The sequence below is a fragment of the Telopea speciosissima genome, chromosome 6, assembly GCF_018873765.1.
Source record: "Telopea speciosissima isolate NSW1024214 ecotype Mountain lineage chromosome 6, Tspe_v1, whole genome shotgun sequence".
NCBI classification, from domain to species: Eukaryota; Viridiplantae; Streptophyta; class Magnoliopsida; order Proteales; family Proteaceae; genus Telopea; species Telopea speciosissima.
Window position 1 is genome coordinate 50,242,649 of NC_057921.1, and position 19,046 is coordinate 50,261,694.

Sequence of the window (19,046 nt, forward strand, 5' to 3'; positions counted from 1 at the left end):
GCCAGACCATTTTGGGCTGGAGTGTCGACACAGCTGGTCTGATGGAGGATGCCATGGGTAGCAAGGTATTTTTGGAACTGATCTTCCATATACTCTGTCCCATTGTCACTCCTTAAAATTTGAAGAGTGGCATTAAATTAGGTCTTAACCAACTGATGAAAGTGCTGAAAACAGGAAAAAACTTCATTTTTTGTGTGCATAAGGTAGACCTAAGTGAACCTAGAATAGCAGTTAATAAAAGTGACATACCACCGATGTCCAGAAAGGGAAGCTTTCCTACTAGGCCCCCATACATCAGTATGAACAACATGAAATAATGAAGAGGATCTTTTATTAGAAATAGGGTAATTTGAACGTGTCTGTTTAGCCAAGACACAAGGCTCACAAAAAAAGTTTTCCTTATTACAGTCTTTAACTAATGCTGGAAATAAAGTTGATAAAGTACTTAAAGGGGGATGGCATAGCCTAGAGTGCCATTTGTGTAATTCATAAGAGAAAGATGCAGAAGGTAAAGCCTGGGTAGGTGTAGAATCTCCATCAAGCAGGTACAATCCGCCATGCATTTTACCCGATCCAATCGTCTTCCCCGAGTCCAGTTCCTGAAAAACACAGTGAGTGGAAAAAAAAGTCACTTTACAATTCAGGGATTTGGTGATATTGCTAATGGAAAGGAGGTTAGTTGTAAATTTCGGAATATGCAACACAAATGACAGTGTAAGGGAAGGAGAACAACCAATGGATCCTTTCCCTGAGATAGAGGAGAGGGACCCATCAGCAACTTTGACTTTATCCTCACCAAAAGCAGGAGAATATGTATTAAAAAGGCTGGAAGAACCTGTCATGTGATCAGTAGCCCCGGAGTCTATGATCCATGGAGTGGAAACTACTGATGCACAATGACCAGCAAAGGAAATACCTGTACGGGCAAAGAAGGAACCTGAATTGGCAGCAGACGTAGTCGAGGCAGCGGATGTGTTCAACATATGATGTAGAGCCTGGAGTTCTTCCTGGGAGAAACCGATGTCAGCAGTGGGAGTTGGAGCTACACTTTCAGTGTGATTGGCTTTGTTTTTAGACTTAGCACGACCACGTTTGGCCTCAAAATCAGCAGGCTTCCCATGTAATTTCCAACACTGAGCCTTAGTGTGATATGGTTTATGACAATGCTCACACTTCACAGGCTCTTTGGTAGTAGTAATAGCAGCGACACTGTCAAAAGAAGTAACAGGGGTGGAGCCTGCAGTCTGTAAGGCTGATCTCTCAACTTTGGGAGTAATCATCATGGCAGCCCTTCGTGTCTCTGCATTGTGAACATAAGAAAAAGCCTCCTCTAAAGTGGGGAAAGGAACCCGGCCAAGGACTTGCACCCGGATAGGGTCATAATCATCATTGAGGTCAGCCAGGAAATCATAGACCCGAAATTGATCAACATAAGAATGATAGGCAGTAATGTCAGCAGTAGTAGTAGGTTGAAACCTTGCATAATGATCCAATTGCTGCCATAAACACTTGAGGGCAGCATAGTATTTAGTAACAGACATCTCCTTCTGAGTAGTATTTTGGAGTGTCTTCCTGATTCATATACCTGAGCACCACTTCCTAATCGACCATAAGTTTCTTTGACAGCAGTCCATATCTGAGTAGTAGTGTCAAGGAGGAGATATTGACTGGAAAGATCAGTGGTCATAGAATTTAAAACAAATGGCATCACCATAGCATCGTTGGCAGCCCATTTAGTATGGGCAGCACCTTTTTCAGTAGGCTGTTTGGTAGTGCCAGTAAGATGGCCAGTGAGTCCCCTACCAGCCACGGTCAAGGATAGTGATCTGACCCAATTAAATAATTCGTACCATCAAGCTTAATGGCAGCAGCATAGGGAAGGAAGTCATTCCTAGTCTGACCATCCCCTCCAGAAGTAGCAGTAGTCATCTCTGAATCGCCCATAATTCAGCCAGGCAGAAATCGATCCACAAATTTGAAAAAAACAGATCTTCAAAAACTGAATCAAGTCTGAAGTATGGGTTTTGAAGTTGCAGCAATTTCAGCCGTCAGAATAGGCTGAAAAACAGATCGAGTGCTCCTCTAGTAGTAGGGAAGAAGTCCTCCAAAAATTAGCTCCTTCGGATGAGCTAATAAGAAACCCTAAATTTATGGAAAAAACAAATTTACAGAAAAATCGCAGGTTTGGAATCTGAATTAGGTTTGATCCTGTTGAGATAAGGCTACGTTACCCACTAGGGGTAACCTAGTCCTAGTTGGCTTTCATTACTTATTTTATTGTGATTAGTTTTTAATTGTTTTATTCCTGTTTTTCCCCCCTATACGATTCCTATTTGGGATTCCTAGTTATAGTGGGAATTCCTAGTAGGAATAGGATTGGGGGGGATTCATATCTTTGCTGTAATTTGTTTTTATTATAAATAAGAGGCTGGGGTGATTGATCAGATCATCTAAGCATTATTCCAAGGCTGTTTACATGGTATCAGAGCCTAATCTGAGCTAGGAACAGCTACTCTCGATTTCTGATTCTCTCCTCTCTCTTATTTCTCAGTTTTTTCTTTTTTCTGATCTTCCCCCTTCTCGGTTTTTAGTTTTTTTTCTTTTTCTTTCTCTCCACCACTCTCGGCCTCTTTCTCTCCATCAGGGCAGCAACTATGAGGTGATATAATGCAAATTTAGTTGCTGCCCTCAATGTCACCTCATTGAAGATCGAAGAATGGTGACCTATTTCTGCCAGCAGGTTTTTTCCATCCTTGGAGATCGAACTATTTTTCAACTGGAGTTTGATTTCTGCACTTGTGGAGATTGGTTCCTGCTATTATTGGTCTGCACCAGTCCTTGTTTGAAGACTGCAGCATTGGTTTAGATCCAATTCTGCATTTTTTTCTGCATCTTTTTCCTGCAATCAGGGTTTCTGCAATAAGATTTTATTCCTAAATTTGTCAAAAATTTAGGGCTTTTTATTAGCTCATTAGAAAGAGCTAATTTTTGGAAGATATCTTCCCTGCTATTAGAGGGAAACTCGACCTCAGTTTCGGCCCATTCTACAGGCTGAAAATTCTGCAATTTCAAAACCCATTATTTACACTCGAATCAGGCTTTTTGAAGATCTGACTTTTCCTCTGATTGGCTGAATCATGGGTGACTCAGAGATGACTACTGCTACTTTTGAAGGAGATCTAACTAGGTCTGATTTTCTCCCTTATGCTGCTGCCATCAAGCTTGATGGTACAAACTACTTAATTTGGGCCAGATCATTATCCCTAACAGTGGCTGGAAGGGGACTCACTGGCCATCTTACTGGCACCACCAAACAACCTACTGAAGAAGGGACTGTTCGTACTAAATGGGCTGCCAATGATGCAATGGTCATGTCCTTTATTCTAAACTCTATAACCACTGACCTCTCTAGTCAGTATCTTCTCCTTGACACTGCTACACAGATATGGACAGCTGTCAAGGGCACTTATGGTCATTCAGGTAGTGGTGCTCAGGTTTATGAAATTAGGAAGACACTCCAAAACATTACTCAGAAGGAGATGTCTGTCACCAAATACTATGCTGCCCTCAAGTGTTTATGGCAACAATTGGATCACTATGCTCGGTTTCAGCCTACTACTGCTGCTGATAATCTGATATTACTACCTACCACACCTATGTAGACCAATTCTGTGTCTATGATTTCCTGGCTGGCCTCAATGATGACTATGACCCTATTCAGGTGCAAGTCCTTGGACGGATTCCTTTCCCTACTCTAGAGGAGACCTTTTCTTATGTTCACAGTGAAGAGAGACGAAGGGCTCCCATGATGTTTACTCCCAAAGTTGAGAGATCAGCCTTACAGACTGCTGGTTCCACTCCTGTTGCTTCTACTGACAGTGTTGCTACTACTACCAAAGAGCCTGTTAAGTGTGAGCATTGTCACAAACCATATCACACTAAGGCTCAGTGTTGGAAATTACATGGGAAGCCAGCTGATTTTGAGGCTAAACGTGGTCGTGCTAACTTTAAAAACAAAGCCAATCACACTGAAAGTGTAGCTCCAACTCCCACTGCTGACATCGGGTTCTCCCAGGAAGAACTCCAGGCTCTACGTCGTATGCTGAACACATTTGCTGCCTCTACTACGTCTGCTGCCAATTCAGGTTCCTTCTTTGCCCGTGCAGGTATTTCCTTTACTGGTCATTGTGCATCAGTAGCATCCACTCCATGGATCATAGATTCTGGCGCTATTGATCACATGACAGGTTCTTTCAGTCTTTTTAATACATATTCTCCTGCTTCTGGTAAGGATAAAGTCAAAATTGCTGATGGGTCCCTCTCCTCCATCTCAGGGAAAGAATCCATTGGTTGTTCTCCTTCTCTTACACTGTCATCTGTGTTGCATATTCCCAAATTTACAACTAACCTTCTTTCCATTAGCAGTATCACTAAATCCTTGAATTGTAAAGTGACTTTTTTGCCCACTCACTGTGTCTTTCAGGAGCTGGACTCGGGGAAGACGATTGGATCGGATAAAGTGCATGGTGGATTGTACCTACTTGATGGCAATCCTAAACATACTCAGACTTTACCTTCGGCATCTTTCTCCTCTGACTTACATAAATGGCACTCTAGACTAGGCCATCCCCCCTTAGGTACTTTATCAAATTTATTTCCTGCATTAGTTAAAGACTGTAATAAGGAAGACTTTTTTTGTGAGCCTTGTGTCTTGGCTAAATAGACACATTCAACTTATCCTATTTCTAATAAAAGATCCTCTTCCTTATTCCATATTGTTCATACTGATGTGTGGGGGGCCTAGTAGGAAAGCTTCCCTGACTGGCAATCGGTGGTATGTCACTTTCATTGATTGCTATTCTAGGTTCACTTGGGTATACCTTATGCACACTAAAAGTGAAGTTTTTTTATGTTTTCAGCAGTTTCATCAAATGATTAAGACCCAATTTAATGCCACTCTTCAAATTTTAAGGAGTGACAATGGGAAAGAGTATATAGAAGGTCAGTTCCAAAAATACCTTACTGCACATGGAATCCTCCATCAGACCTGCTGTGTCGATACTCCAACCCAAAATGGTGTGGCTGAGAGAAAAAACCGCCGGCTAGGGCTCTTATGTTTGCTCGCAATGTCCCTTCCCTTTATTGGGGGGATGCTGCCCTTACTGCAGCCTATTTAATTAATAGGCTGCCCAGTCGGGTTCTTCTTTCGAAAGCCCCTATTAAGCTATTACTTAACTCTTTTTCCTTTATAGTCCCACCTAAGGTATTTGGCTGCGTTTGTTATGCCAGGGATACAAGGTCCCTTGGTAAACTTGACCCACGTAGCCTCCGCTGCATTTTCTTGGGATACTCTGCTACCCAAAAGGGGTACAAATGTTACTACCCTCCATCTCGCAGAACTTTTGTCAGCATGGATGTTGTCTTTCATGAAAATGTTCCATATTATGTGCCCCCACCTCTTCAGGGGGAGAGTGTTAGTGAAGATGTGCTAACTATTGACTCTCCACCTCCACTTCAGTCTGTTTACCATGAGTCTGAACCAGTTCGGCCTGCCCCTGGTACTCCCCCTGAGTCAGGGGGAGACCATTTCTATTCAGAGGGAGCAAGCTACCCCGGTCCAGACTCTTGTCCAGAGGACTATTAGTGAATTTCAAAGGAGGATTGATGCCAGTAATATGAAGACCTATGCAAGGAAACATAAGCCGGTTCAATCAACTGTTGCTCTAGTACCCATCCAATTGTCGATCCCGGATCCAGAACCTGCCTCTCTACCTGGTAATGTTCCTGATTTACCTATTGCTCTTCGCAAAGGTGTCAGATATTGTACTCAGCATCCGATATCTCATGTTGTTTCTTATGATTCCCTTTCCCCATCCTTTTGTGCCTTTGTTTCCTCTCTTTCTTCTGTTCGTATTCTTAATAATTGGCAGGAAGCTTTATCAGACTGAAAGTGGAAGGCAGCTATGATTGAAGAAATGGAAGCCCTGAAAAAAAATAACACATGGGAGCTTGTGGTTCTTCCACCTGGGAAGAAAACCGTTGAATGCAAATGGGTGTTTGTGGTGAAACAGAAGGTGGATGGCACTGTGGATAGGTATAAGGCACGACTCTTGGCCAAAGGGTTCACTTAGACATACGACATTGGTTACCTGAAAACTTTTGCACCTGTTGCCAAGTTAAATACTGTTCGTGTGTTATTATCTTGTGCAGTCAACCTTGGATGGGATTTGCAGCAGGTAGATGTAAAAAATGCCTTCCTAAATGGAACACTGGATGAGGAGGTGTATATGGACATTCCACCAGGGTTCTCTTGTGACAGAAACCAAGGAAAAGTATGTAAACTGAAGCGTGCACTTTATGGGCTGAAGCAGTCACCTCGAGCATGGTTTGGGCGGTTCCACAAGGTTATGATTTCTGTGGGTTATAAGCAGAGTAATGTTGATCACACACTCTTTATAAAGAGGGTTGGTGAAAACTTTGTTCTTATAGTCTACGTTGATGATATAGTGGTTACTGGCAATGATGGTGATGAGAACAGACGGTTGAAGACCTTCCTTGGATAAGAATTTGAGATTCCTTCCTTGGATAAGAATTTGAGATTAAGGATCTAGGGAAACTACGATACTTTCTTGGGATTGAAGTAGCCAGATCTTCTAAAGGCATTTTTCTCTCCCAGAGGAAGTATGTCCTAGATTTGTTGGCTGAGATCGGGTTGCTTGGCTGTCATCCTTTAGATACTCCTATGGACCCTACTATTCGACTCATGGAGAAAGAGGGTGAGCCTGTTGATAAAGGCCGGTACCAAAGACTTGTAGGGAAGCTGATTTTTCTTTCACATACTCGTCCTGACATTGCTATCGCCGTGAGTACTGTGAGCCAGTTTATGTATGATCCCTACTCTTCACATATGGAGGCTGTCCTTCGTATCTTGCACTATTTGAAGTCAGCTCCTGGAAAAGGAATTCTTTTGTCTATGCATGGTCATCTACGGATAGAAGCATACACTGATGCTAATTGGGCTTGTTCTGCAGATCGCAAGTCTATTTCTGGGTATTGCTCCTTTGTAGGTGGAAATCTTGTCACGTGGTGTAGTAAGCAGCAAAATGTTGTTGCTCGTTCTAGTGCCGAAGCTGAGTTTCGAGCTATGGCACAGGGTATTTGTGAGTTATTCTGGCTTAAAGGGCTGCTACAAGATCTTGGTGTTCCTATTCATCTTCCTATGATGTTGTACTGTGACAACCAGGCTGCAATCAGCATAGCACACATCCCAGTACAGCATGATTGTACCAAGCATGTTGAGGTGGATAGGCATTTCATCAAAGAAAAGTTAGAAGAAGGGTTGATTTGCATTCCCTTTGTGATGTCCACTGATCAACTTGCAGATGTCTTCACTAAGGGATTGTCTGGGAAGCTGTTTCATCCCAATCTAGTCAAGTTGGGCATGATCGACATCTTTGCTCCAACTTGAGGGGGAGTGTTGAGATAAGGCTACGTTACCCACTAGGGGTAACCTAGTCCTAGTTGGCTTTCATTACTTATTTTATTGTGATTAGTTTTTAATTGTTTTATTCCTGTTTTCCCCCCCTATACGATTCCTATTTGGGATTCCTAGTTATAGTGGGAATTCCTAGTAGGAATAGGATTGGGGGGGATTCATATCTTTGCTGTAATTTGTTTTTATTATAAATAAGAGGCTGGGGTGATTGATCAGATCATCTAAGCATTATTCCAAGGCTGTTTACAGATCCAAAGCTGCAGTCTTCTATCAGGGAATGGTGTAGACCAATAATGGCAGGAACCAATCTCCAAAGAACCAGAAGTCAAACTGTAGTTGAAGAAGTAGCTTGATTTCTAAAGATGGAGGGAATCTGCCGGCAGAATTAGGTCACACCAGTTGTCTTCAATCTTCAGTGAGGTGGCATTGAGGGCAGCAGCTATATCTTCATTGGATTCACCTCAAAGTTGCTGCCCTGAATGAGATAGAGAGTCCGAGAGTGGTGGAGAAGGAGAGAACTAGTAGCCGAGACTGTTGGAGAAGGAGAGAACCAGTAGCCGAGAGAGTTGGAGAAGAAAAAACCAGAAAATCGAGAGGGCTGCTCTTCATATCAGAGGTGGCTCTGATACCATGGAAGCAGCAGTGAATCTTAATGCTTGAATGATCTAAACTGATCATCCAGCCCCTTATTTATAATAATCTCAAAGTACAATCAAAGTATGAATCCCCCCCAATCCTATTCCTATTAGGAATTCCCACTACAACTAGGAAACCCAAATAGAGATCGGATAGGAGGGAAAAAACAGAAAAGAAGAAAAAACTAAAACATAAAATAACTAAAACAATAAGACTAAATTACCCCTATCAGGTAAAGTAGCCCATCTCAACAGAGGGAAAGCGATGCATGCCAACAGCAAGCTAACCACAGGTCACAGCAACTCATGCCAATCTCTAATCCATTCAAGTTCCTTCTCATTCTATTCAACTCCATTGAAAATTACATCAATGGAAGAAAAACACCCTTACATAACAATAGAAACCCAACTAAATAGAAACTAGTCTATCGAGGATATATATCAAATATAGAAACTACCAAAAGAACTCCTACGTAATCTAGCCAGCCAAATATGATGAAATAAACTAAGGATTACGTCTTATGTCAACTACCAAATGTCTACCAGCCCTTGCCAGACTAGAAAACTGGTTTAGGACTGGTTCTTAGTTTAGGCCTCTAAAGTGGTTCATAACTTCATGTCTGTCCAGCCAGATCACAGCCTCTACATCATAGGTGTAAGCAATTTCACTTAGGCTGAATTGAAGGTGTTAGTGTGTTACTAGGGGTTAATCTCCCTATCCAATGGTGTGTATATTTGATTATTGAAGACAATGGAGCTATTTTGATGGCTCAACAGAAACTCAGCAGGTCGATGTTGGTACACCCATGATCCATCTTGTAACAGTATTAAGCTTTAATACCAGTAATAAAGAGGGAAGAAGAGGAAGAAGAAAGCGAGATTGATGGATGGACTAAGGAGGAGAAAACTCTGCTGTGGAAGAAAAGCAGAGCCGATAGATCTTGCAATCTCCCACAGCCCTTTATTTATAATAAACATTAGCAGCACAATTACATCAGGAAAGTAGTATCCTGTCCTGACTAGGAAACAATAGAAGTAGACTACTAACCAAACTAGGAACAAATAAATAACAAAACAAACACGATAGGGACACTCCCCCTATCGTGGTACACAACTTAACACTCCCCCTCAAGCTGGTGTATACATATCAAGGCGCTCTAGATTGGACCAACAAGAACAAGTATTAATAGCTGCATCAGTCTGGAGCATAAACAGTAGTGGTAGATACTAGTAAGCACAAGGAGAACTTCATTCAGGTAGCAGTATCAACTCAAGCACGTCAATCATAATCAACTTCATTAGATAATCCTCATGTCGAATAAAAATCCAATTAGCAACGAGCAAAATACGCGGTAGTGAATACCAACTGCAATCCACAATATCATAGCAGATTAGCAGCAACAGCAGTATCAAAGGCACTTCTCAAAGAAGGCAGGTAGTAAGTAGTAATATTCCCAATGAAAGATAAAAATGTAGCACCCAACATCTACATCATAAGTGGAGATAAAAGTGCAGCATCCAACAACTACATCACAAGTCCTTCCCAATGAAGGCGAGTAGTAAGTAGTAACTTGCTCACACGAAGACAAATCAAAGTGCAGCTCCAATGGCTACACATAAGCCCTTCTCCAGAAAGGCACTCCAATTAACAGGGTAACAATGATGTGATTAACAAAGATCACATAATTAAAGGTTTGATTAATAAAGATCAGATCCTCCGAAAAAATAGGCAGTATAGGTTACTGCGAACCAATTAGCAACATCAGGTTGCTGGGGACCAGACAACATCAGGTTGCTGTAAATCAGACAGTATCTGGTTGTTGTAGACCAAATAAATATACTTTGTTGCTAAATACCATCTCCACAGATAAAATTGTTGCTAAGGACACGAACAAATAAATTATAATAATAATGACTTGAGCAGATAATATCTCCAATCTCCCCCTCACGTGTAGCATTACAGGTGGACAAACAATGCAGAGGATGCAATAAAAAGTATTCCACCATCATATGGCAACAATAATCAGCATCGTGAAGGATGAGAAAATCAAGCGCAACTCCAAATAATATCCAATAAAAAAACTCCAATCTCCCCTCAACAACAACAACAACAACTCATCCTTATCCCAACTAAATGGGGTCGGCTACATGGATCCTTTCAAAACTCCAATCTCCCCTCAACAACAACAACTCATCCTTATCCCAACTAAATGGGTTTGGCTTCATGGATCCTTTCAAAACAAAGTAGGGGAAAACTGAGGTCCTCACAAAGGGAAAGGAAAGTAAGAGGAATGCATAATAAAAAAGAAGAAATGAGATAAGAAAAGTGAGAAATGGAAAATGAAAGTAAGAGGAAAGAGGATAGCCCATGAAATCAGGAAAATGTCAGCTACATGGTGTTGACAAGGAGAGAACTCTGTTGTGGCAGAAAAGTAGAGCTGATAGATATTGCAGTATCCCACAGCCCTTTATTTATAATAAACAACAGCAGCACAATTACATAAGGAAAGTAGTATCCTAACCTAACTAGGAAACAATAGAAGTAGGCTACTAACCAAACTAAGAACCAATAAATAACAAAGAAACACGATGGGGACACTCCCCCTATTGTGGTGCCCAACTTAACACATCTGAATGGGAAAGCTGTGTCCTTGAGCTCTTGCCAACTCATTCTGCAAGAGATTGAAAAGTTCCCTGAATGATGTCTGCCAACTCATTCTGCAAGGTGACTCAATGAGGCTATTTCGATGGCTCAACTGAAGCTCAGCATGTCAATGTTGGTACATTCATGATCCATCTGAATGGAAGCTTAGTCCTTGAGCTCTCAAGGGAACTTTTCAATCTCTTGCAGAATGAGGTTTGCCAACTCTTATAGCTGATGAGTCATGGGTTGGCGAAGGGGGGCTGGGGGAGAGGAAGGCTATTAAGTACTCATTGCATACAAATCCTTATCCCTTTGATTAGTCTCCCTTCTGATCCTTTTTGGCTGCATTTTTGTTGTATTTCAGACATTTCCTCCCATGAAACTTTATTTGTTACTTAAAAAAAAATTAGAAAAATCCTTTTCTTTTTAATTAAATTGAAAAATAATATCTTTTTTGGTTTCTTTTCTTTTCCTCAGTTCTTTTGCAACATCCATCTTAGATTTATATGCTCACTGACAGAGTCTTGTTTTTGTTATAGGTGGCCAGTTCAGGTTATGGCTCAGATCATATCACAGCAGCTGAGCTTCTTAGAACAGTAAAATCAGCTAATGGATTAGCTGTTGGTATTATTCTGAAGCCTTTCAGCTTTGAAGGACAAAGACGGCAGGATGAGGTAGGGCATGTGTATGAGTTATACTTCAACATGCTAATCTTTTATAAAAGGAAGAAGAAATACAAGGGTATGCTAAAAGAAATAGTGACAATATTCTATCATGTGTTTGAGATTTTCCATCACTAGTTATTTTATGAACCATTGGATGGGCACATTTTTTGCATAGTTTTATATTTATAAAGTAATTGGACCTGATCTTTATATATTTAAATATTTTTGTTCATGAAAGCTTCTTCATTACATTTTTTTTACAGCAACTGTAAAATTTGTATTAATTTGAAAGATGTGCAAACTACATAACACTGAATGGATCAAGCATAGGGACCCGATGATGGTCCTGTTGTATTTCTAAGCTTAAATAGCGTAAGATGTGGTTTTTGCATCTAGTGCAAAAGCTAGTTCTGCCGGTTGTTAGGTTCTCTGATATCTTTAGTTTTGAGTTGTGGATGTTATTGTCACCTCACTTTCTTTGTAGTGGAAGCAGACATATATAGGGATGCTTCCAGTATCCTTCAACACTTTTTGGTCATTGAAACCCAAATTGATTCTAAACTAGGATTGGCATGGAGGGGAAGGCCCAAGAGGTTTTGTCTGTCTATAAAAAATCTTGTCATTAGTCATTACATAATCCATCTACTTGCTTGGAGCCTTGGACAAAAGGGAAAAAGAAAAAAGAAACAAAAAGCCTTTGGGAGCACCATTGGCAAGGCTTTAGTAATGCAATTTCTCCATATATCAGAAACTTCTTTTGGTCTGATACATTATCTGAAACATCCATAGTCACTATCATAAGATTTCTCAAAGTCTATGTTAAGGTTTATTTATGTACCACATGGAGTTATTAGTAATTATTTTTATGATCTGTGTACAGTGGTTATATGGGTTATTACTATTATAAGTTGTTAGTTAAGTAGATGGGTATTTTTGGAACTTTTTTGAAGATTTAGATATAAATATATTGCTACCGGTAGGGTTGAGGTAATTCCCTACTCAATATCATATTTTCTCCTCTTCTCAGATCTCTTATTCCTTCTTTTTTTTTTTTTGGAAAGGTAGGAAACTTCTTCCACTTTTCTTGGTTGTTGGTTATTGTTGGTCTGGTATTGCAAGTCCATTATACCCTTTTCTTCAAATTGTCCCTAAATTCCTGATAAACTCATTGGCTAGTAAAAGTTCTCAGGGATATGTTACATTTGAAAAAAATGTACCTTATGAGGTGAAAAGGATAAAGTCTTTCACTTTAAATACAAGTTGGTTGTTAAATTGATTAGCTGTAGTCTCAAGGGTTAGAGGTGCATTCTTCTTTTGGAATGAGGCTATTAAAAGTTGAATCTACCCCTTTTTATTTATCTGTTTTGAGAGAATTCATTCAAAAAATGAAAACATTAATGAGGTTACCTTTGATCAAATTCAAACTCTTTTGGAGGAATACAGTGCAAAATCATCCAGGCCAGGTGACTTATACTTTGCTGTTGCAAACATCACTTCTCTAATTTTTACTTCTACAATTTCCCACATGTTGAATCTGATAGGTTATCCCTTTTTCTGTTACAGTCTCTTGAAATTTATTATTGTGATGCTCTGCTTTTAAAGTTTGTATGCATCTATTAAAATTTTAATGGTTTCTGAGTTTATAGGTGAAGGATTTGGTGAACAAACTTCAGGAGCACACAAACTTTTGTATTGGTGAGGCTCTAGATCTGTGACCATATCATGTTAATTATAAAATTTCCCGATCTATTGAAGTGGCTACAAAAAAGAAAAGTTCAGTTGTGGACTTATGGTTATCCAAAAAGAATTTAGAGAGATGAGAAAAGAGGAAAGGATATCAAGGCAAAATTATATCACTAGCTATATTTCCAGCTATTCTTCATCTTGTAAAGTATATTTATTTTAGGGTAATAAAGGTCCAAATATAGAACACAAGGATGCTAAAAGGGAGATTGTAGAAGCATATAATGGGAGAAATTATTAAAATTTATAACATTTGAGGGCAAGATCATCAGGTTTTGGGTTTGGGAGCCTTGGCACATAAGGCAACTGGTCGCCTTGGACCTCAAGGAGCACCATGTTGCCTGGACATCATGACAACTATTGTATTGAAGGGCCAGGATGGCAAGGAATTGAAATTGTTGAAATGGCCGGCCCCAAAGAAGAGAGATTATCAGCATAGGGGTAGCTTGATGCCATTATTGTGGGTTCTTTCTTGGCCTGATCTTTTTTCTCTTCTCTTTTTCTTTTCCTTTGGTCGTAGGTTGCTGTGAAATTGTTGGTGTGTTTTGGTTGTTTGGGTGCCTCTCTGTAATATTTTCTCTTTTCCCCCCGGGGATCCTGCGCCTTGGCTCTTTCTTTTAACAACGTCATTTAGTTGTTGATTCTTGAAAAAAGAAAAAAAGAAGATGAAAGAAATCAGTGATGAAAAATTTAGAACTATCCATGTTTGGGTAGTCCTACTTAGACTCCTAAAGAGCAGTAAACCAGAATGGTGAGTGCCTACTGATGACTATACAGTTCTTACTTGTTCCTAGCCATTGACTGTACTTTTTCCCAAATTAGACACTTGTTATTAAAATCCCTTCTTTATTTTTCATTTCACCTGTGGCAACTAAAATGAATGATGATGCTAATTGTAAGTTGTAACACATCATTAATATGCATATACCACAACAAATAATACATAAGGAATGTGCATCTATAAACATTTTATTGTCTGGGTTGCTGGGTGGTCAACGAGGCCAAATGACCGCCTAGGCTTATGCCTGATTTGTTATGCAAACTTCTGGTCAAGCCGCATCTCTACACCCCGGGGGGGGGGGGGACACCTGTTGCCTGTTCCACGTTTAGGTGTTGCCTCAAAAGTATTAGTCTAATATCATAAATTCTAAAACCTAAGGACTCCTTGTGTAGGCTCTCGACTCCCAAAGCTCAAAAATGCTGGCTGCAATTTCTAAGAAAGTCTTCAAGAAGCCTTTTCGTGATTTGTTATTTGAAAGGACAGGTTTTCTAGTAAGACCTGTCATCGATTAAACTTGAGGTGGCGACATCCCCAGCCAAGCTAGGCCTTGGAATAAACCAAAGATTCTATAGCTCAACCCATCCTCTAAAATTGAACAATCTGTAATAAAACTTATCGGTTAATTCAGTCCTCGGCTCCACGCCCCACAGTTTGTACTTCTGCTTCCAAGATTCTGTGAAATTTGCTAGTGTGATCATTGTAAGTTAATCAAATTTCTAAAACGGATAATAAGCCATAGTCTTGGAGATAAAAGATAGGTTTCCAAACCTAATAAGCTTGAGTTCCTTTTTCACCTTTTGATTAGTTTTGTTTACTTTCCACTTTGAGAAGTTAAGGAAGCAGATCTCATGTTCTCATCAATTCGTGAATAAGAGACATCTTTCAAGTCAATCTTACCATCCCTTTTTAATGCCACATCCCAAGGAAAGAATTTCTCCCTCAAACAAATTGAGAGTAAAGAAAAATAGTGCTTTCCCCCTGTCTAGTTAGGAAATTGGAGCGTACCTGTATACATTCTAGCACTTACAAAGGTATGACCTGAATCCCCTTGTGCTGACATGAGAATACGAAAAGATGGTGCACATAGCTTATTCACAGGCATATTATGATAATTATGACTACTTTGTAAGGATCCGTGTAGCCAACCCCATTTAGTTGGGATAAGGCTGACTTCTTGTTGTAAAGGTAGTTCAGGACATGCAGGTAGAACTCAAATATGGCTAGTTAAGCTCCTACCTGAGCTCCTGTTTTGCTTGGGTTCTACCATAGCAGGAAATTGAAGTCCTTGAGCAGATGAAGAAAAGAGGGTTTGGATTGGCAAGAATGTTATTTATTTGAGCAGGATCTATTCATAGGTTGCAGCATAGTAAAAAAATCTGTGGGAACTATTTTGTGGGTCTGTTTTGAATTGATTGTGTGGATATGATACGATCAAAAAAATTTTATACTTCATGGATTTCTCCCCATTGGTCCTTGAAGTAAAAATATGCAGTGGTTGATTCCCTGTGACATTTTTCAGGAAGTTTGTAAAGAAACAGCCTTGAATTTGACTTGTCTTAGCTGAATACTGTTCACGACCTATTGTGTTTTTTATATACAGCAATAAGTCTGTAACTTCTATTTTTTTCCCCCTCTCTTTTGATCCCCAGTTGTTGACACTGATGCTCTACTCAAAAAGGAAGCAGTAACTTTAGCTGATGCTTTAAAGAGTGCAAACAATGCTGTTTTGTTGTGCATCAATGCTGTCTCTGTTCTTGCATCTGTAAGTTGCTGGGAATTTGTTATGCTCCTAAAATTTTCTGGTTCTATGCAAAACAGTGAAAACACTCACATAGCCATGTGATTGCAGGAGGGGCACACAAAACTTATTGAAGCACCCTGTCAAAACACAAAGGAACTCAGTGTTCCTGAAGTTTTGGAAGTAAGTTTCCTTCACAAGGTTAATTTCTGTGGGAATTGTCAACAAGCAAGCATTTTGAACTTGCTTGTTTGTATTTCAATGATTTTCGTTTTTTTTTTTTTTTAAAATAAATCTTTATCTACAGTTGGTTCTGGAGTTCTATTTCTGTTGAACCTTCAATAAGGTCTGCTGAGGCTAACCTGAACCTGAGCTGAACCCAACCTATCTAGTGCTGTCTAGGGGCTAGATATTTTATCCAGGTCGGACCTGTATGTGATTTGATTATTCCAGATATGGATATCTCTATATATTTTATCCAATAATATCCAGCCTCCGTACTCAATATCTGATTCCTTTAGTTGTGCCCCTTTTGATTCTGGCATGAGATCATTTTGTTATTGCCATGGTCAATGCTGATTTGACATTTTTTCAGTGGACATCAAAATCAGGCCATCATTAACATTGAATGACAACAATGGATTTTCTCGGTTCCATGTTTTTTATTCAATGCAAACCAGGCTTCTCAAAATGCCTAAATTGTTCTTTCAGTGGTTTCCATCCCCTATGGCAATAGTTGTCGAGGCAACTGGAGGAGCCAAGGCATTGGAGGAGTGACAAGGCGCCCACCTAGGTGTTGCCGAGGCGTGCAATATATTACTTATGTAATATAACAATGATAAATTTATATAATTATTATGTTTATATGCAATATAGAAGCCATATCATTGCAATATGATATAATTGTTCTAGTAAGGCCTAATATGAGAAAACCAACATATAATAAACAAAGCATCAGGTATAATATAAGCATATTCATAAAAAAACAAAGCAATAGACATAAATCAACTAAACTCGTAAAGTGTCAGCTAGGCGTGCTATCATCTTGGAACAAGAAAGAGCCAGTATGCCTAGGCACTGCTTAGGCGATGCCTTGACAACTATGCCTATGGCAAATGTAGAAACCCAAACCAGTTCAGAAACGACTTCTGTTCCAATGGTATTAGGTAGTTTCTGCAATTTCTAGTCCACAGTTCTATCTTTGGTGACGGTTTCTTTGGCAACTGACTATGGGTTGTTTTGGTCTAGAAGCGAGGGAAGGGGTAGCTTGGTGACGGCTGCTGCAACTGTGGCAAATAGGGACAGAAGTGTGCGCCTCTTCATCCCCTTCCGATTCCAGTAAATGGTGCAGTCATGAGTCATGACATTGATGGTGACTAGAAACCCTCCAACACATGGTTGTGAATTGGTTATACTTGGCTTGTCAATTCTCCACCATGTGATGCTGGGAGGATGGGAATGAAGAAAGTGCACTTTGATTGGTGATTCTTTTGTCTAGGCTTGATCTGGACCAAAGCAATCTGCCAAGTATACTTTGATGATTGCCACAGTTTTCTTTTGCATGCTGAGAACCCATTCTCGGAGGCCCGACTGTTAATGGTGTAGTTATTATCTACTCATGACACACAATGTAAAGAGCTATATTCGGTTATTTGGACCGAATCATTCATTCTTCACACTTTTGTAACTTAAACTACTCTCCTTTGTATTGTCACATCTTGCCTAGCATTCCTTCACTTACTGTAGAAATATCTTTTATCTATATATTTACAGTGACCTTTTTGCTGAACTAAGCCTTTCATGGTCCATAGTTCCAGATTATTTTTGTCTGAGAACCCCACTCCAATATGTTGGCAATCGGTTGGCAAACGATGAAGAGTTTTAATTATCAAAAGTTTAAAATAGAGAGCTATGTGCTCTTTATTTTGAACTAGTAATATGACTTTTCATTGTGTATCTTTGGTATTTATTTTGAAGCAGTAGTATGACTTTTCATTGTATATCTTTGTTGAATTTATGCCATTCACCTATTTGAATTCTAACATATTGTTTACAGATCTTGAAAAGCTATAAAGAGGCCAAAGTTGGATTTGGAGCTGGTTACAATATGAAATCCTCAATTGCACGAGCTATCTTTGAGTGCCCTTTTCTTGGTGGTGATATAAAGGTAAAGGTTTGTTCCCAATGATCATACTTTTCTCATTATCATAATTTTCCATCAGAGTTTATAATATTTGTAGTGCGCTCCCAATATTTACACTTCCTACCAGAGTTACATTAATCCTATGAGTTTTCAAGGTGTAATTTCCTCGTTCTTTGCTACCAAATGCAATATGTAGCTCTTCTTCTGTGCATTTGTTTACTGTCTGAAAGCCACATACTCATGTTGTTTGTTTGTGCACAGAATTGTAATGGCGTGGTTCTCTGCACATTGGCTAGTGCCGGTGTCATGGATAGTAATGATCTGCATGCTTTCTTGCATACCTTCCGTCAGGCTACAGGATGCACTGGGGAAATCATTGTTTCTGTGACTTGTGAACCTAATTTGGAGCCAAACCTCATAGTAACAACAATTGTTGTTTTAGGGTGAGGATCCTCACTTCAGTCAGCATTAGATGGTAACTGATACACTATACATTTTACAGTCTACTATGCTGCCTTTCTCAAGGCACACTATGCTTTGCTAGTTTCATTCCTTTTACAGTCTACTATGCTGCCAAAAGTAAAGCTTGTCTGCCTTTATGAATTAGATGCATGATGATCAATTTTTTTGTCATACTTATGGTTGCCTGCATGATTCGTATTTTCAGATTTTTATGAACTTCCAACTGTGAGATTTTCCTGATGGTTTTAGATCATGTATTTAAGTATTGAGTAGCAAAATAGTATTTAATCATGTGCTACTTTTATCTTTAGTTTGAGGCCTTGAGGCTATGGATTTAAGCGTACTTTTTGTTTGTTATGCTTCTTCTTAACTCTAATGCTAAAATTTCTTGACCATCAGCTGTGATGAACAAGAGGTTTCTTCAAAAAATAGTTTTCTGTCCAGATTGGCTCTGCATTTCCCATTTATTTTTTCTCTATGGGGGAAAGACCATCCAAAATCAAGTGAGTCCTCAGAATTCTTGAGTTCATCGAATGGTGAGAATATGTCCAATTCATATTCTGCTGAAGATTCAAGTGAAGATCATCATGCTTACTCTAAAGAACTTAAGATTCCATCAAGCGGCCAATATGATGAAATTTGTGCTTCAAGGTTTGTTGATTTGCTCTTCTTGCTTTTCTTGACTTGAATTGTTTTGTTTTGGAGTGAAAATCTGTCTGATCATGACAAATGTGATATTA

At 39.5% G+C, this 19,046-nt stretch overlaps 1 protein-coding gene across 5 annotated transcripts in view; it reads left to right on the forward strand.

Annotated features, from left to right (window-relative positions):
- LOC122663691 (protein ACCUMULATION AND REPLICATION OF CHLOROPLASTS 3) overlaps positions 1-19,046 on the forward strand; it is a 65,159-nt gene that overhangs the window by 25,772 nt on the left and 20,341 nt on the right. For all 5 annotated transcript variants that reach the window (XM_043859315.1, XM_043859317.1, XM_043859316.1 and 2 more), the window contains exons 4-10: positions 11,314-11,448; positions 13,086-13,134; positions 15,613-15,725; positions 15,813-15,884; positions 17,758-17,868; positions 18,106-18,287; positions 18,706-18,957. In XM_043859315.1, coding sequence (XP_043715250.1) covers positions 11,314-11,448; positions 13,086-13,134; positions 15,613-15,725; positions 15,813-15,884; positions 17,758-17,868; positions 18,106-18,287; positions 18,706-18,957 — 914 coding nt within the window. The remainder of the gene's footprint in view (positions 1-11,313; positions 11,449-13,085; positions 13,135-15,612; positions 15,726-15,812; positions 15,885-17,757; positions 17,869-18,105; positions 18,288-18,705; positions 18,958-19,046) is intronic.